Source organism: Taudactylus pleione, unplaced genomic scaffold (assembly GCF_031769625.1).
Source record: "Taudactylus pleione unplaced genomic scaffold, aTauple2 ptg000493l, whole genome shotgun sequence".
Classification (NCBI taxonomy): Eukaryota; Metazoa; Chordata; class Amphibia; order Anura; family Myobatrachidae; genus Taudactylus; species Taudactylus pleione.
The window spans coordinates 1504067-1521169 of NW_028284895.1; the positions used below are offsets into that span (position 1 = coordinate 1504067).

General features: G+C 45.3%; 1 protein-coding gene across 1 annotated transcript in view; it reads left to right on the forward strand.

The window, feature by feature from the left end:
• Positions 1–1489: 1489 nt before the first annotated feature.
• KCNQ3 (potassium voltage-gated channel subfamily Q member 3) overlaps positions 1490–17103 on the forward strand; it is a 306708-nt gene continuing 291094 nt past the window's right edge. Inside the window, exon 1 of the mRNA XM_088449700.1 lies at positions 1490–1914. Coding sequence (XP_088305826.1) covers positions 1601–1914 — 314 coding nt within the window. The 5' untranslated portion in view covers positions 1490–1600. The remainder of the gene's footprint in view (positions 1915–17103) is intronic.

Genomic DNA, 17103 nt, shown 5'->3' on the forward strand with positions numbered 1-17103 from the left:
AGATAGATTATAGATATGATATAGATAGATAGATATAATATGATATAGATCGATAGATAAATATATATGATAGATATGATATAGAGATAGATAGATATGATATAGATAAATAGATGATATTGATAGATAGATAAATAGATAGATATGATATGGATGATAAAGAGGCCTATTCATCATCGGAGGCCGTATGGCCCCCAAATGATTAAGTAATGATCTCGTAACAAGGGATACTTAAGTATCCAACTCGCAGCGGGAGGTGGTCACGCATGCGCACAGCCGCCGGGGCGGTAGTGAGAAGGCAGCGGAGGGATCCGCTCGGATCCCTCTTCACATCCCCGGAACTCCTTCCCATAGGAAGGAGCGGGTATCCTTGAACAAGCAGAATCTGAAGATGGCGGTTGTTCTCGCAAGCAAATTTGCTGAATATCAATTACCTGAATATCAGCTGTTGATTATGAGTTATCATTTGGGACCCCTGATGATGAATGGCCCGGTAGCTAAAATATGTGGAAAATAGCGTCTACGCATGGTTACCGGGCCATTTATCAATGATGAATAGACCCCAAAGTGTGTTAAGATTTTTGATGAGAGAGAGAGAGAGAGAGAGAGAGAGAGAGAGAGAGAGAGAGAGAGAGAGAGAGAGAGAGAGCACATAGATACATATATACTTGGCAGATCCTGGAGAGCCTGTCCCCTGCTCCTACCTGACCCCTAGCTGCTAGAAAAGCAAAAGTCATTCTAGTAAGATCATGTAACTGTTTTAAATGATAAAAGAATGTGTCATTTCTCTGTATCTGGATCTATTGCACCGAGCCCATTAACCCCAGCAGCCCGGGCTCTCCAGCATAATCAATAGCTGCATTGGAAGCCTGAGACTAATTGGCAACACTTAACCCTTCCCTAACACAGTGCAGCAGCAGACTATGAGGACGATGATGACCCCTGGCATCTGCCCCTCTCCATGTTACCTCCATCAGCAGCTCAGTGTTATCCTGTGCCTCACCCCCTCCTCTCTGCTGCCCCCTCCTCCCAGCAAGCAGAGCCCCAGCATCAATGAGTGAGTGACTGGATGGAGGCTGCCCTGTATTTCTCACCCCTCCTGTAGGCAAAGCCATCAGTCTCCTGCTCCATAAGAGGGGGGAGGCCAAGGGGGTCTCCTGCTAAAGAGCAGCTGCTGCATCAGGGATCTGGCTGGGAAGACGTGCAGTCATTGCAATGGATCTCTCTCCTCCTTGCGCACAGCTGCGGGATGTGAGGGTCTGACACCCAGCTGTGGGTACCCCGGGCCCCTGTCATGTGAGCCAGACAAGAGACAAACCCATCAGAATGAATGCAAATGGTTCCATGTCTGGGAGGTGATTTTTCTGGCTGCTAGATACGTACAATGGGCCACTCCCTAACGTGGTGAGACTGAGACCCAGCGGAAGGCAGAGGAGAGGCTGGGCTCTGTACCCTGGTGTGATGGTTGCAGCAGGGCAGGCAGTGGGCAGTGTTTAGAGGGTGCTGATGCTTCTGCTGACGCTGGAGATGTAATCGCTGGGTATCATGGCATTGGGGCTCCCCAGCTCACCCTTTAGGACCAGTGGAAGAGAAATACAGTATGGGGCTGAAGAACAGACACTCAGAGGGTCATCCCAGGGATGAAAAGGGGGAGAGGAAAGAGGGTCCTGCTGGGGATCTGGAGCCATCCTCTGTGGGCACAGGGCTGGACAAGGATGGCACCTTGCTACTGGTGGGAGCTGGGCAGGAGGAGGTGAAGCGCAACCCCCAGGGAATTGGGCTCTTGGCTAAGACACCCCTGAACTGTAGCCGACCTGTCAAGAGGAACAATGCCAAGTATAGGAGGACCCAAACTTTGATTTATGATGCCCTGGAAAGACCTAGAGGGTGGGCTCTGCTGTACCATGCTTTTGTGTGAGTACCCAGCTTGTGCTACAGTCACAGTGTTCATTTATAATGTATAATGCTAATATATGCCTTCTGCTGTCTTTTTCTATCATCTACTGTACATGTCATATGTGTATCACATCATTCACATATACTAACAGCACCGTCTACACAGTCACGTAGACACATGTAGTAGTGTGTTGCCCTTGTACTAGTTTTGGGCTTATTGGTGGAATTATGGCAGAAAGTAGTTGGATGTATATTCCTGTACACACTGCTTGTCATTTACCATGATATAGAGGATGATGGATACACTGTGTGAGCTGTATATACACACTGTGCGTATACAGGTGTATGGTGACCTGTGTGTGCTGCATTCTTTCTGTAACATCCTCTCAGCTTTGAAGATGACCCCATGATGGCTCTGATTGGCTGAGTCTTCCCACTCACTGAGGGTCTGAGGCACTAATCCATCTTCACTCTCTATGGAGCAATGTCAGGATGGAGATATATAGACCAGGCCAGCATCACCTGCTGCCATGGAAACCTTGTGAGGTGTTATCCTGCTATTCTAATCAGGTTATAATTAGCCTGTATATATATAAACATCGCATCTATCTATCTATCTATCTATCTATCTATCTATCTATCTATCTATCTATCTATTTCCTATCTGTCTATCTATCTATCTATCTATCTAATATCTATCTATCTATCTATCTATCTATCTATCTATCTATCTATCTATCTATCTAACTCATAGCTGTCTATCTATTTCATATCTATCTATCTCATATCTATCTATCTATCTATCTAAATCATAGCTGTCTATCTATTTCATATCTATCTATCTATCTATCTATCTATCTATCTATCTCATATCTATCTAACTCATAGCTGTCTATCTATTTCATATCTATCTATCGTTCTATCTATCTATCTCATATCTATCTATCTATCTATCTATCTATCTATCTATCTCATATCTATCTATCTAACTCATAGCTGTCTATCTATTTCATATCTATATCTATCTATCTATCTATCTATCTATCGTTCTATCAATCTATCTATCTCATATCTATCTATCTATCTATCTATCTATCTATCTATCTATCTATCTATCTATCTATCTCATATCTATCTATCTAAATCATAGCTGTCTATCTATTTCATATCTATCTATCATTCTATCTATCTATCTATCTATCTATCTATCTATCTATCTATCTATCTAAATCATAGCAGTCTATCTATTTCATATCTATCTATCTATCTATCTATCTATCTATCTATTTCATATCTATCTATCATTCTATCTATCTATCTATCTATCTATCTAATATCTATTTATCTCATCTTTCTCTCTCTCTCTCTCTTTCATGTATTATCACATAATATTTATATCAAATCTATCTGATCTCACATATACCAAACATATATATGTATAATAATAAAAAGAATACATGCTTGGGGGTTTCTGTTTTTTATACAAAAAAAACCCCAATATGTTACAGTAAGAGATTCTACAATATCACAATTTGCTTTGGAAACACCTGATCAGCACTTTATTACTTTCACAATCAGAGAAAAGTTGTTTTTTGAATCAGATTTGCATTAGTCGGTAATTGTAATTATACATTTATTTGTCCTCTTCAAAGTACCGTAGTCATCAATATTTGTACTAAGTGTAGTGACATACTTCATGTTTATCCTATGTGTCCGGTGACTGTATTCTGGCTTATATGAAATAGATGTGACCCCAGCACACCTGTAAGAGAGTGAGTAGGGATGGAACCTGCATGTACTGTATGTGGTTTTTTTTAACAGAACATTCTAAGAGAATTAGCTACAATCTATTTTGCTTACAAGCTATGATATTAATGTCCCATTTGATGACATAAAGAAAAGATGAATGTTCCCAAACTAACAGAAGCAAATAATATTAACATTTTAAAATACTAATAATATTACATTGATTCCAGATAAGAAAAACTCTAACAATATATATTGCGACAACTATTTTTGTGCCCTAACTCTAGGAATATAATTTAACCGCTCTGTTGATTGTTACCTGCACTCTGGGCCTGATTCAGCAAGGATCGCGACTGCGCACGCAATCGGCCGATTGTTGCGTTCTGTGCATGCGTATGCATCGCAGTGTGTGTGTGCGCGTACACTCCACTGCGATCGGGACTGCGGTGGCCATGGCTACGCAGACCCATCACAGAGTGATTGACAGGAAGTGCCGATAGTGGGTGGTGACATCAGAGAAATGCCGGTGTGCCTGTAGCATTTGAACGTCATTACAGGGACGTCCAGAAATTATCCGCTGCGATGCCTTACGTAGCCTGAGCTCTCACTGCGTACCGGAAGGTTAGCAATTCCTGAGTAAGATCTGACCTTGTGCTAGTGTGCGTGAGGCTGCGATGGTACTCCATGTTACTGATCTTTTGGCAGTCTTGCTAAACATTACGGGTGTGTGTAAAGTAAGGTGGGCATCCAACATAGCGATCGCAGTGGATTAGCATATCGTAGTGAGACTGCGTGCATCATCGCTTTTGCAATCACAGTTGGGTTCCTTGCTGAACCAGGCACTCTGTTACATAGGACACACATGATAAACATTACATACATCATACAGGACTATAATCAGCCCTGTGCCGGTCCTGACCCTGAACAAGTGACGTCATGATCTCACGTGGAGGGGCTGGGTAGCAGAGACCTGGAAGAAGAGGATGCTTCAGGCGTCTCTGGAGGGCACCACTGCAGGCATATTTTTGCATACATCCAGCTGGGGATGCAATCGGGAAGCCGGCTGACATTATACCGACAGCCGGCTACCCGACTGTCATATCCCGGCGAAGGTGAAATGACCGCTGTCTAGATGTAGACGCAGCTCATTTCACCGACGCCAGAAGACCGGCGCCCGGCATCCCGATCAAAGGGATGCCGGGCGCCGCCAGCGGACAGCCGCGGGGGGGGAGGGTTAGGTTTAGGGCTCCCGGGGGGGACTTAGGTATAGACACCCCCCCCGGGAGGTTAGGGTTAGGCTAGGGGGAGGGAGGTTATGGTTAGGCATCCCCCCGGGGGACTTAGGATTAGGCGGCGGGGAAGAGGGGGTTAGGTTTAGGCACTTATAGGGGGGATTAGGGTTGGCACTTGGGGGGGAGGTTAGGGTTAGGCACCCCTAAGGGAGGGTTAGGGGGGAAGGTTAGGTTAGTTCATACTTACCTGGGGACGATCCGGATTTCCAGCGCTGTCGGGCTGCCGCTTCCGGGATCTGTTTCACTGTCGGCCTGACAGTATTACATACCGATTCCTCCAGCTGTGCATAGGACACCCTCACTGAACTTTGCCAATGTGTGAACACTTCGTTACGACACAGTTCTGCCCCCCTGGCTGCCATGGAAATGCCTATGACTCTACATCGCCTGCATCCATTTTCGCAGCAAGTTCAGCGCAAAAATCATTCCAGAGGCTCTCTGCAAACAGACAGATGTTCTACCAGAGCCATAAATGGGCATATTAGCGCCCATTGCCAGCTCCGCCCACTGAGCGCACGATATCATGACATCACGAAACAGGGCGATACTGGCAGCAGAACTGGTAAGTGCAGCGCTGACCGGCCATCTTGAGGACACCTGATTGGCTGCAGATAGTGCGCAGGGTTCCAATCTGGAGCGTGTACCCTGCTAGCCAGGAGTAACGGCTGCTAGGCCTCCGCAGCATCGGTCACCCATAGCTAGTTACGGCCCTGTGTTCTGCATCAGCCACAATGTAACCATATGAAAATACATTAGATATGGCTGCTCCATACACTACTAAAGTTTCAGAGGCGTTTAGCACATGCTTAAAAATCCAATGCAGTTTGCGGTGCTGCTCGCTACAGCGCCTCCCAAAGTATCCAGCGATCATTGACCAAGCAGTTGTCACTGTATACGACCTCTTGACAGAACAACTTCCTGCGGCATTACCATAGAGTACTGGGAGTTGAGCTCTGACAATTGATAGAGGACAAGACCAAGGAAACTTGAGCACAAAAGTGAGGCGCATTAAGCATTAAACAATATTTACATGGCATTATTAATCCAAGCAATGGGGGAGCATCCAGAATAGTACGGCGGGTCCCCCCACACCTGAGCACAGAGACTGATACAAGGAGGAGCACATTGATTCAAGCGAATTGTTTTTGATAACTATATTTGTTCATCGTTTTATAGAAGACCAGAAAAAAAAAGGTTTATTCACAAAATGTTGTTTATTTTCAAAAGCAGTTTATAAAATACTATCGGTTTCATTTTAAAATTGTTTATACTAAATATAAACACTGTGGCCCTGATTCAGAGCCGCTCGTTAGCGGCCGTTCGCTTGTTCCGAGCGATGTTCGCACATCTGCGCATGCGTACGGTTTGTAATACGCATGCGCGAACCAGTCAGTGCGGCCGAAAATCGTTTGTTCGCTAAATAGCGAATGCCTGCTATTTTGAGTGACAGAATGAGGCATATGTGGGTAGTAACAGGGGAAGGTGCTTGAAAACGGGGAGTGGAGATCCGAACGCAGGTGTGCTTAAAGGTCAAAACGGGCGTTTTAAGGGTGTGCATAATTAATACAGCAGCGTCATTGACCACGTCACTTGGTTATTTTATAGTCAGAACTGCTCACAAGATAGCGGTAGGAAAAACCAACCACAAGAATAGCGAGCAGTTCATACGCTGTTCGATGTACTCGATTAATCTATTAAATAGCGGACATGACGTATGGTGCGAGCGGCCAGGGGGCGTCTTTTTCAAAATTACGACCGCAAGTTTTGTTCGCTCGTTCAGACTTAGAGGCGTGAACAGACCGCAAAGAGCGAACGGTTCATTTGAATAGCCACCCCTTTTTTGAGAACGAACGACCGCAAATAGCGTCCGGCTCTGAATCAGGGCCTCTGTCCCAGATTTATCAATGAGTGATATCCTTGTTATCGCTCGTTACTAATATTAAAGCTCCTAATTGTCATGTGTCTGAAAAATGACAGGAGCTGATTGGTTGGAGCACCATTTAAGATGAGTAACGAGTGATAACAAGAATATCATTGGTTGATAAATCTGGGCCTGTATTCTGTAACAGTAGTTGCCCCTTTTTGCTGCAACATTGATTAGTGTTCATGATATTTTTAAAAAGTAACATTTAGTTAGATTTGCCAGGGTAGGAGAAATAGGTTTAGGCTGCGAGGTGGGGGGGGGGACGGACGGTTAGGTTTAGGCTGTGGGAAGGGAGTGGTTTTGGTTTATGCTGCGGGGTGGAGGGTAGGGTTAGGTTTAGGCTGCATGGGGAGGGTTAGGGCACGGGCGTCAAGAGCCGCGCAGGGCCCAGGGGAATGGGGCGTAGCCTAATTGCAGGAGGTGTGACCACGCTAGCTTAGGATAAAAAAACAATGAAAAAAAATATTTTTGGAGAGCTGCGAGGGGGGCGCTGTGAGCCCCTCAGCCCAGTCTAAAGCCAGGGGGGGCATGATCAGTGTGATCGCTCCCCCCACAGGCATAGGAGACTGCTGTGGCTGCTGTGAGGTAAGAGGGGGGGGGGTGCTGGGCCCCACTAGCAAGCTCGCCCCCCCCACTCTCAGTGTCACTGGGTTAGGCTGCGGGGGGGAAGGTAGGGTTAGGTTTAGGCTGCAGGGGATGAGGGTTAGGCTTAGGCTGTAGGAATGGAGGGTTAGGTGACAATGGAGGTGCCTGCCGCCGGGCGCCAGCACTGAAGGGGCACCTCCTCCATCACCCACAATATATTCACCCCACTTAGGGCTGTAAATATGGGGGATAGGGGGGCACTAAATTATAACATTCCTCCGGGCACCTGGGATGAACTTACACCACTGGGTTTAGGGGTAGGGTTAACCTACTTACCTCTCGGTGTCAACCAAGTAACAAAGTCGGGATGCCAGCGTTGGGGTTCTGAGTGCCGGGATCTTTAGCGTCGGTATCCCCTAACCATCTCATGCAAAATTGTGCAGGCCGTGTGATGACTTTGAGATTATCAACATGGACAGGAGCAGGCTGTAGGGTGCTGCGGAAGAGTATTTATTAGAAAATACTATGAAGTTACATCCACTAAGCGATGCACATGGCTTAGCTGATGACTGAAGACCTCTCCAGTCAAACAAGACATGTCTACATTATCACTGGTGTTGAACAGACAGCCTCACTGCCCACAAACGCATGACAAAAATGTTTGACCTGCTTTTTGGAACATTGAACTTTCATTCCAATATTCTGCGACTCGTTCACCCACTTCTCATAAGTATTGAATAACCGATATTGTCTTAGGCTCCCACAGGAATGATACAACTTTTATAGCGATCAAGAATTTCCCCGAAAATAGTAAATATTAATTTTGTTGTAAAACTTTGGAAACTTCTCGGTGGCATCTGTCCCCGGATGTGGTTGTCATCCAGTGCACTGAGGCGATTTGGGAAGTGCGCTTGTATTCTGGAATCCATCAGTAATAGTTATTTGTATAGTGTAGTCAGTAAACTGTGGCATTACTTTGCTTTTCAGATTCTTCCAGATTATGTATTTAGGGTCTTATTCAGGTTTGGATCGCAAGGCTGCGGACGCACGTAACCAGGCGATGCTTGCGTTCTGTACATGCGCATGCATCGGAGTGCGCGTGTGCATAGCTGCCCACAGCGATCGGGTATGCGAATGCAGTGGACATGCAGCGGCACAAAGTAATGATTGACAGGTAGCACCGTTTAGGGGTGGAGAGGGGGTGTGGTGGCCGAAGAAACGCAGGCGTGCCTGTGCGTTTGAACGCCATTACAGGGGCGTGCATAATTAAGCCCCTGCGATGGCATACGAGGTATAGATGGCGACAGGAAGTTTTGCAGTCTGTGAGTCAGGGTCAGGTCATCCACACCTGTGCGTATGGGTCAGATGTTAATCGATGTTAACAATGTTTTCGCTGACTTGCGGATGTATGTAATGGGAAGAGGGCGGCATTATACAGTGGTGGGCGTCTTGGTATAGTGACGCGATTGCACTGCGATCGCATTCATTTGCATATTTTCACAGCGAGTGGGTGCGTGCGATTGCAGAGCTGCGTTCCGTGCTGAATCAGGCCCTTATTCTGTCAAATTATCTTCTGTCCGAGAAGAAAGTGAAGATGGGCGAAAAATATATTTCTCCAGTTGGCAAATATGTGACAAAAGAACAAACTAATAATATATGTACCATTTCTATTACCAAACAATATATAGCATGCCTGCCTACTGCATTTAGGTACAAATTTCCACTCACCCATAACAACTAGTCAGCAAATTAAAGATAAAACTTGCAACTAAAATTAATATGATCATTGCATAACTCTCACTAAGAATACAATGCTTATGATGGGGAACTTTTACACATGTCACCAAACTAAGGTGGTCCCTGGATGGGGTGAATGGGGACTGGGGGGGACTCATATGGGATGGAGACCCCCTTTAGTTAAAAAAAAAAAAGGTTAAATCGTTCTGGTTATAAGGACTGTGGGCCTAATTCAGCTGCTGTGTGAAAATATGCAAATGTCGCAGATGCAAGGATTGTATAGGGACGCCCACCTGCCCACCTGCGACTTTCCAAACCCTAACATCTGGGTATAAAGACGCAGCATCATTCAGAGATCATTCAATTATCGGACTTCTGCGTATCCCTATGCTTACTTGGTATGGACGCGGGAACTGGGACGCCGGAAACATTTTTATTGCGTACGGGATTGGAGATGCAGGCTGTGACATGCCCCCAAAACGATCGCCTCACGTGTACATTTTTTGCAACAACTCCCCTCCCACAAAAATCTCTGCCAGCAACTACGGTAATATACCTTGACGCAGGCACATTGCAACTTAAATGCAAATATAAGCATTGGGTATAAGCTATTAACGGCAGCTGCCACAGGTTAAAAACGTATAGCTGTATATTTGCAATGTCGATAGTTTTTAATACTTTTTGTATGTTTAAAATGGAAAAAAAATCATTAATAATGGTCAGTTTTGTGCCATCTACGGTTTGAAGCAAAGAGGAAATGTAAATCACTCAGGCCTTTCAGTTTACAGAAACTGATCCTTTATGACAGAATATTTCCTAAAACTTGACTACTTCAAGTAAATATCCATTATGTGTACAAGATAAACTGCATACAGGGAGATAGTGCCTTGGATGGGTTCTCTATTTTTGAATAATTTTGACTTAACATGTCACCAATTTTTCATCTCATTCCTAAATAAAGATTAAACTAATAGATTTGCGAAAATTCTAATTATTACAGCAATAGATCGGCCTTGCGAGGCCACTGCATGCACAGCGGACACGAACAACATGGGGAAACAGGAGGCGACACAAGGAATCAGCGGGGCCTCAATAACGGTTGGTTCTCCTTTGGGTGGGCAAATTTCCACCCTAGTCACCCTAGTCATGTCACCCTGCGGCAGTCGAAGACTTAGGTCTTGATTGAGAGATGGACGCTGTAGCGGAAAAGCTCATTTCACATCAGAATGGGCATAACTGCAAATGATATTGTATTAGTAATAACATGTAATTTTCCCTAGTACATTTGTATGTGAAAATCTTTTGAACTAGAGTCTGTGTACTCTATTCTAACCAGCATGAGGTCTGGTGTGTGGTAAGGTGACAAGCCTTTGAAGCTGGGCAAGAGCAGTTATAGGAAGGTCTGTCTTCCTGAGTCAGCCATAAATCTGTCTCACTGTATATGGCATAAAAGAAATATGTCTGTGAAAATTATATGACAGCTGGCCAGACCCTTCCTAAAAACAGTCCTTAAGAGTCCTGTGTTCGATTTGGGAACAATGATCAAAAATAGTCGTTTATACAGGGAGACACTCGGTCTCCAGAGGTGTGAATCTCCTCACCTAGTCACTGGGCATGTTTACGGACCCAAGCCTGTCTCCCAGATTTCAAAGAGAGCTGAATAGTTGATTAAATGACCCCTGCTCATGTGGTCATGAAACCCTGTGCTTCAGCCAGCTGAACAATCCACTCTGTGCTGAATAGGGTTAAAATCATCCCCAGGGAGGGGGTGAGGGGGCTGCATGGAAAAGGCAGACATAAAATGTGAGTCCACCCTGACCCACTGGTTCATTCTGCATGAGGCTATCAAAGGATACAGATGATCCCTAATTCGACACTGGGAAGGCCTCATCCCAGAGCCATTTAATCCAACGTGATCCGAATGGTTTGTTTCTCACTTTTTATTATTTTATTTTCTGGAAAGTGTGAGTAACTGTGTGATCCTTTAACATTATTATATTCTTTTTAACTTTTTTGTACCTAAGATTTGAAGACATTCTTGAATTAAACATTAATTCTAGTTATGGATCTGTGTTTTTATGACCCAAGGCCTCATATGGCTCATGTTACCTATTTTTCTAAGTATCGATAATTGTGTTTGCAAGTAGGAGCAGAAGCTCACCTTATGCTTTAGCATTACATTCTTCTTCTGCTGGTGGCAGTTACCAGGTTTAGTTAACCACACGTGCTGAGGTAACCTGTAAAAGTCATGGGTGGTAATTCTCAGATTGGCGTATCTGGAGGGTTAGCCCGCAGGACCGTGATAGACGCAATGTCTGTCCGATGGTTGCACCTTTGTACGCAGCAGATGTGTGAAAATATGCAGATGTTTGTATTGAGACGCTGTTTACATACAAGGACGCAATCATCGGACGCACATCGGTTGATGATCGGACTGCTGAGTAACCCTAAGGTCGCACAGAATGGCAGACGAAACTAAGAAGCCACAACCATAGCAACTGCATATAGAATCGCAGGCATGGGCTGTGACATGCCCCCAAAATAGCCGTGACATGTCAATAGTTGAGTCGCCACCCGCAGTCACCACCCACAAAAGCTGAAAACCTGTCAATCACTTTGTGAATGAATCCTCTCTGCATCAGCCATCGCAAGACCATCGCGGGCAAATTTGCAGTGCAACACTGACACGTGCAGTAGTAAAAACATCGGTCATTTGGGTCTATCTCAGAATCAGGCCCACAGTACAGTACCGGGGCAGGGAGACGGCAGCGTCAGACACAGATGAATGCTAGGTTACCATATTTTCTCTAGCATTTATCAGTCTTTGTCTTACACCTGTGTGCAGGTGCGGTTGTCATTCTTTGTCTTACACCTGTGTGCAGGTGAGGTTATCATTCTTTGTCTTACACCTGTGTGCAGGTGCGGTTATCATTCTTTTTCTTACACCTGTGTGCAGGTGCAGTTATCATTCTTTGTCATACACCTGTGTGAAGGTGCAGTTGTCATTCTTTGTCTTACACCTGTGTGCAGGTGCGGTTGTCATTCTTTGTCTTACACCTGTGTGCAGATGAGGTTATCATTCTTTGTCTTACACCTGTGTGCAGGTGTGGTTATCATTCTTATCTTACACCTGTGTGCAGGTGCAGTTATCATTCTTTGTCATACACCTGTGTGAAGGTGCAGTTGTCATTCTTTGTCTTACACCTGTGTGCAGGTGCGGTTGTCATTCTTTGTCATACACCTGTGTGCAGGTGCGGCTATCATTCTTTGTCTTACACCTGTGTGCAGGTGCAACTATCATTCTTTATCTTACACCTGTGTGCAGGTGTGGTTATCATTCTTTATCTTACACCTGTGTGCAGGTGTGGTTATCATTCTTTATCTTACACCTGTGTGCAGGTGCGGTTATCATTCTTTGTTAAGACACCCTTCTCTATAAGTGCAGCCACCCCCGCTCAGTAGGACACAGGCCCTGATTCAGAGCTGGACGCTCTGACAGAGCGCTCGCTCTGAATCGGGCCGACCCTCTGGTTTTTTAGAGCAGCCTCCCGGCCGCTCGCATAGCTGTGGCTGACCACCCACAGCTATAGCGAGCGGCCAGGAAGATGGTCGCGATGGTCAAGACCATCGCGACCAGCGGGCTTGTGACGAGACCCTTGTGGTAGGGTCTCTTTGCCGCAAGCCCCAGAGTGCTTTCGGCTCTAACAGAGCCGAAAGCACTCCCACTGACATCACTTGTGTCACTCAACATCGACAGCACGCCCCCTTTGGTACGAGACCCGGAGCGACGGTTTGGCCGTCGCTATCCGGGTCTCACGCATGCCAAGCATACTGAATTTGAACCTCTATACGCTCCTACCTATACATTCTAAAGCTTGCCTATAAACCTCTAAACATTCCTTCCTATAAACCTCTAACCATTCCTTCCTATAAACCTCTATAATTGACGCTATTTGCGTACACAGTCATACAGTAAATAAATGCCTTCAGACCTTGAACATGTGTTTCCAAAGCACAAAGTATTATTCAAGTAAAATTACAGATAGTTACACGCTGTGATCTAAGTACAATTTAGCGTAAAGAAATTATACAGACCCAAGATACAGTTATACATACGCAGGCGCTTCTGGGCCCAGAATACTGGCATCAGCAAGAAACCTCCGTCAGTCAGCATTCAGCAAGAAGACTCCAGAAGGGGGTCACAACACACATATTTATACCCTTACAGAAATAGACAACACAATAGAGAGGTTTGTTGCTGATCCCATTGGTTCTCCATCATGGTGCTTCTGTTACAGAGCATTTAACAGGTCGATTCAAATGGACACAGGTCAGCCTCCGACAACTTATTGTCTCTTCTATTCCCCCTGCATGCAAATCTAAGCTGTTAATTTTACAAAGCACATTTTAGTGTTTTAACGCTCTACTATTCATTAGTTGAGAATCCATGTTGCAATCTTCAAACTGATGACACTGGAAAGCTGTTGAGAAAGTGCAGATCAGTATAACATCAAACACGGCTCACTTATCATGTATTAAATAGCCTTTATTTCACAGTATTTGTAATAAATGACTAAAACTTGGATCTTATACTTTAAAGCTATGGAACCTTTTATGTGAGTGTATATTATGTAAGTATTAGGGGTTTGGGAAAAGATGCTAGTTCGGTTTATCTGATTTGGGGCAGATGTGCACGGATGCAGCTAATAAACAGCGTTCGCATGCAGGATATTGTGCATACGCTAATGTGCGTCATCTTAATGGCGCAACTGTACGTAATGTGCGGTGTTTATGCATGTGATTCTATTTATGATGGATATATATATATATCATTCCTTACTAACATTTTTAACTGCAATGCAGAATCTCATTAGTAATGAGATTCACTCTCAAACAGGGTGGAGACCCCCAGCTGTGTGCTGGTGCCAGCCTGTCTGATAGTGAGTTTAAATACCATTGTTCATTCAGTCAAATTCAAGTGTCTGGGCCATATTACAATTGCCACAGCTACACCTGTCCACATGTGCGGTTTTCTCCCTATACATCCAAAAACACCCACAGTTCCTGGTGTATTGTTCTTTTCTATTTACTTTTCTCAGGAAGCTGTTTTTCTAGTTGCTAACTGATACTGTGTTTGTTTTGGCATTTCTCTTATGCAAAGTTGTCCCCAGAATGGGCCTGTTATGGCTTCTAAAAGGATTGTCAAAAACATTGCCATCTGTACTTAGCTCGTGAGTTGTAACTTAAAAATGCCGTTGTGCAGATTCTGATTTTTAAGATGGAGTCTGGTTGCTATACGCAAGATGGCGTCGCTCCAAGCTAATTTTACACTTAACCAGCTTCGACAATGCGCACGTCGGAGCTGGTTCCGTCGTACGCCTGCGCACTGGGCCACCATCGACCCGCTTGCGAGTGCATAGCTCTCGCGAGCGGATCTGAATCAGGCCCACAGTCCAGTGTGCATTCAAACTCCCCAATTTCGTGTTTAAAGGTTCTTTGTTCCTGCAAGTAATTTCATACTGTACATGGTTTCTGAATTTACTCAGTAACATATTGTGGTGCGTTCCCCTTCTGCTGGAGGCCGGAGCTGCAGTTCTGATGCCCGACTGACGGCTGTTATAGAGCCTTACCAAATATTATGTAACTGTGATGTCATTATGTGATGTCATTATGAGGACGGCTACATGTTAGTGCCACGTGCGCTACTGTGAAAGAATCTGTGTACATGGAATAATCATTGTGGGTATTTGCAAAGGTCAAATCTTCATTATTCATGGGACAAACGATAACACAGAAGAAATCATTTATAATAAGAAGCAAATGAGAATATAAAGTTTATGTTTCTTTATTTTTAATTTTCCGCACTTGGGGGATTTCTAGCTTATAGTGTAATTGATCATTTTCTAACAACTATTTCTAAATAGCTTGAGGTTCCATGCTCACATTCCCTTAAATTTCCCCTTACCCCAATAATCACCCCTTAATTCTACACCATAAACAGTTCCAGAAAATGCTATACCTAATGACAGTGGCTTAGCTAGAAAACCAGCAAGTCCTAGGCAGTCGGGATAATACGTAGATCCCATACCTGTACTGTATATAAACTCGTAGCATGGTTGATGTAATGGTTAGCATGAAGTCTTGAGTTCAATTCCCACAAGGTACTATCTGTGTGGAGTTTGTATGTTATCCATGTGTTTGCATGGGTTTCCTCCGTGCTCCATTGTTTCCTCCCACACTCCAAAAATATACTGGTACAGTAGGTTAACTGCCTTCTGGCAAAAAAAAAATATTAACCTTAGCGTGTATGTGTGACCATGTGATAGGGACCATGTGATAGGGAATATAAGGGTAGATGTGCTAAGCCTTGGTGAGAAATAAAGTAGAGAGGGATCAAGTACTAACCAATCAGCTCCTGACATGTTTACCTCAAATCCTAAGTATCCCCCATATGTATGTAGGAGGGATCACAGCAGGCTCCGATACCTGCTGTAATCCGTCCATTACCGCTGGCAGCTGCCTCACCCATAGAAAAGATGCATTCCAGATATTGGCCCCCTGCAGCTAACGCCATCTGAATATGGCATTAGCCGCTATAGCCTATTAGCTACACGGCGCACTATTAGCTGGCGGAGGGATCCACTGGAACCCTCTGCGGCTATGGTGGATGTGCATGTGCAATCCACGGGTCTGCACGTGCGCAGCGCCCCCTGCACTGGCCGGCAGCTCTCCGGAGACATCGCGGGGACCCTGCATGTCCTGGATGATACATCCGGCTGATAGGATTGCTTTTTTGCAATGCGATCATGGACATTACTGGCATGCCCTGACCGCATTGCAAAAGTGACCGTTGATAAAGGAATCGGTATGATTTACCGCCGGACGCTTGTCCGGTGGTTGGAATCCCGACAGCGGCTGCCCGACATGGGTGAAAATCCTGATCGTCCCCAGGTAAGTACTGACTAACCTAATTCCCCCCCCTAACCCTCCTTAGGGGTGCCAAACCCTAACCTTCCCCCCTGTGCCTAACCCCAATCCCCCCTCTAAGTGCCTAAACCTAACCCCCCTTCCCCGCCGCCTAAACCTAAGTCCCCCCCGGGGGTGCCTAACCCTAACCCTCCCTCCCCCTAGCCTAACCCTAACCTCCCGGTGGGGGGGATGTCCGCGCCCGGCGCCTGGTATCACTTCGATCGGGATACCAGGTGCCGGTCTCCCGGCGTCGGTAAAATGACAGGCGTCTAGATTTAGACGCCTGTCATTTAACCCTCGCCGGGATAAAGCAGTCGGGAAGCCGGCTGTCGGGATTACGTCCGCCGGCTTCCCGACTGCATACCTTCATAAATGGGCCCCCAAGACCAGTTATAGATATAGCAACTCTTCAAATACAGTGACAATTTCACAATGGTCAATTACCAGGTCAGTTTCCCTTTTATTGTATCAGCCATTATGATCACATAACAAATGTTTGTGCTGCGATGCATACTGTCCTGCTCTCTCCCGTTCCCTGCATGTTACTCTTCCCATTAAAGTCAATGAAAATGCTTTAGAAACACATTATCAATAGGTTTGGCCTCCAGCGTTCCATGTGTCTCTACCGTGTGAGCAAATGATTTATTAAGGTTTGATACTGCAGCAGCGTACGCAGTCGGCCGATTTTTGCGTATACATCACAGTGCACGTGCGCAAAGGCTACACTGCCATCGCACTGCGATTACACAGAGCACGGTAAAGCCATCGCAGAGCGAGTGACAGGTAGTCAGCCTTTGGGGCTGGTGACGGGGGAGTGGCCGGAGGAACGCAGGCGTGTCTGTCCGTTTGAACGTATTTACATGAGCGTGCATAAATTAGCCACTGCGACGGCATACGCAGCTTGTGTACTCACTACGTGCGATGAGGTTAGCGATTTATAAGTAAGTATGGTCA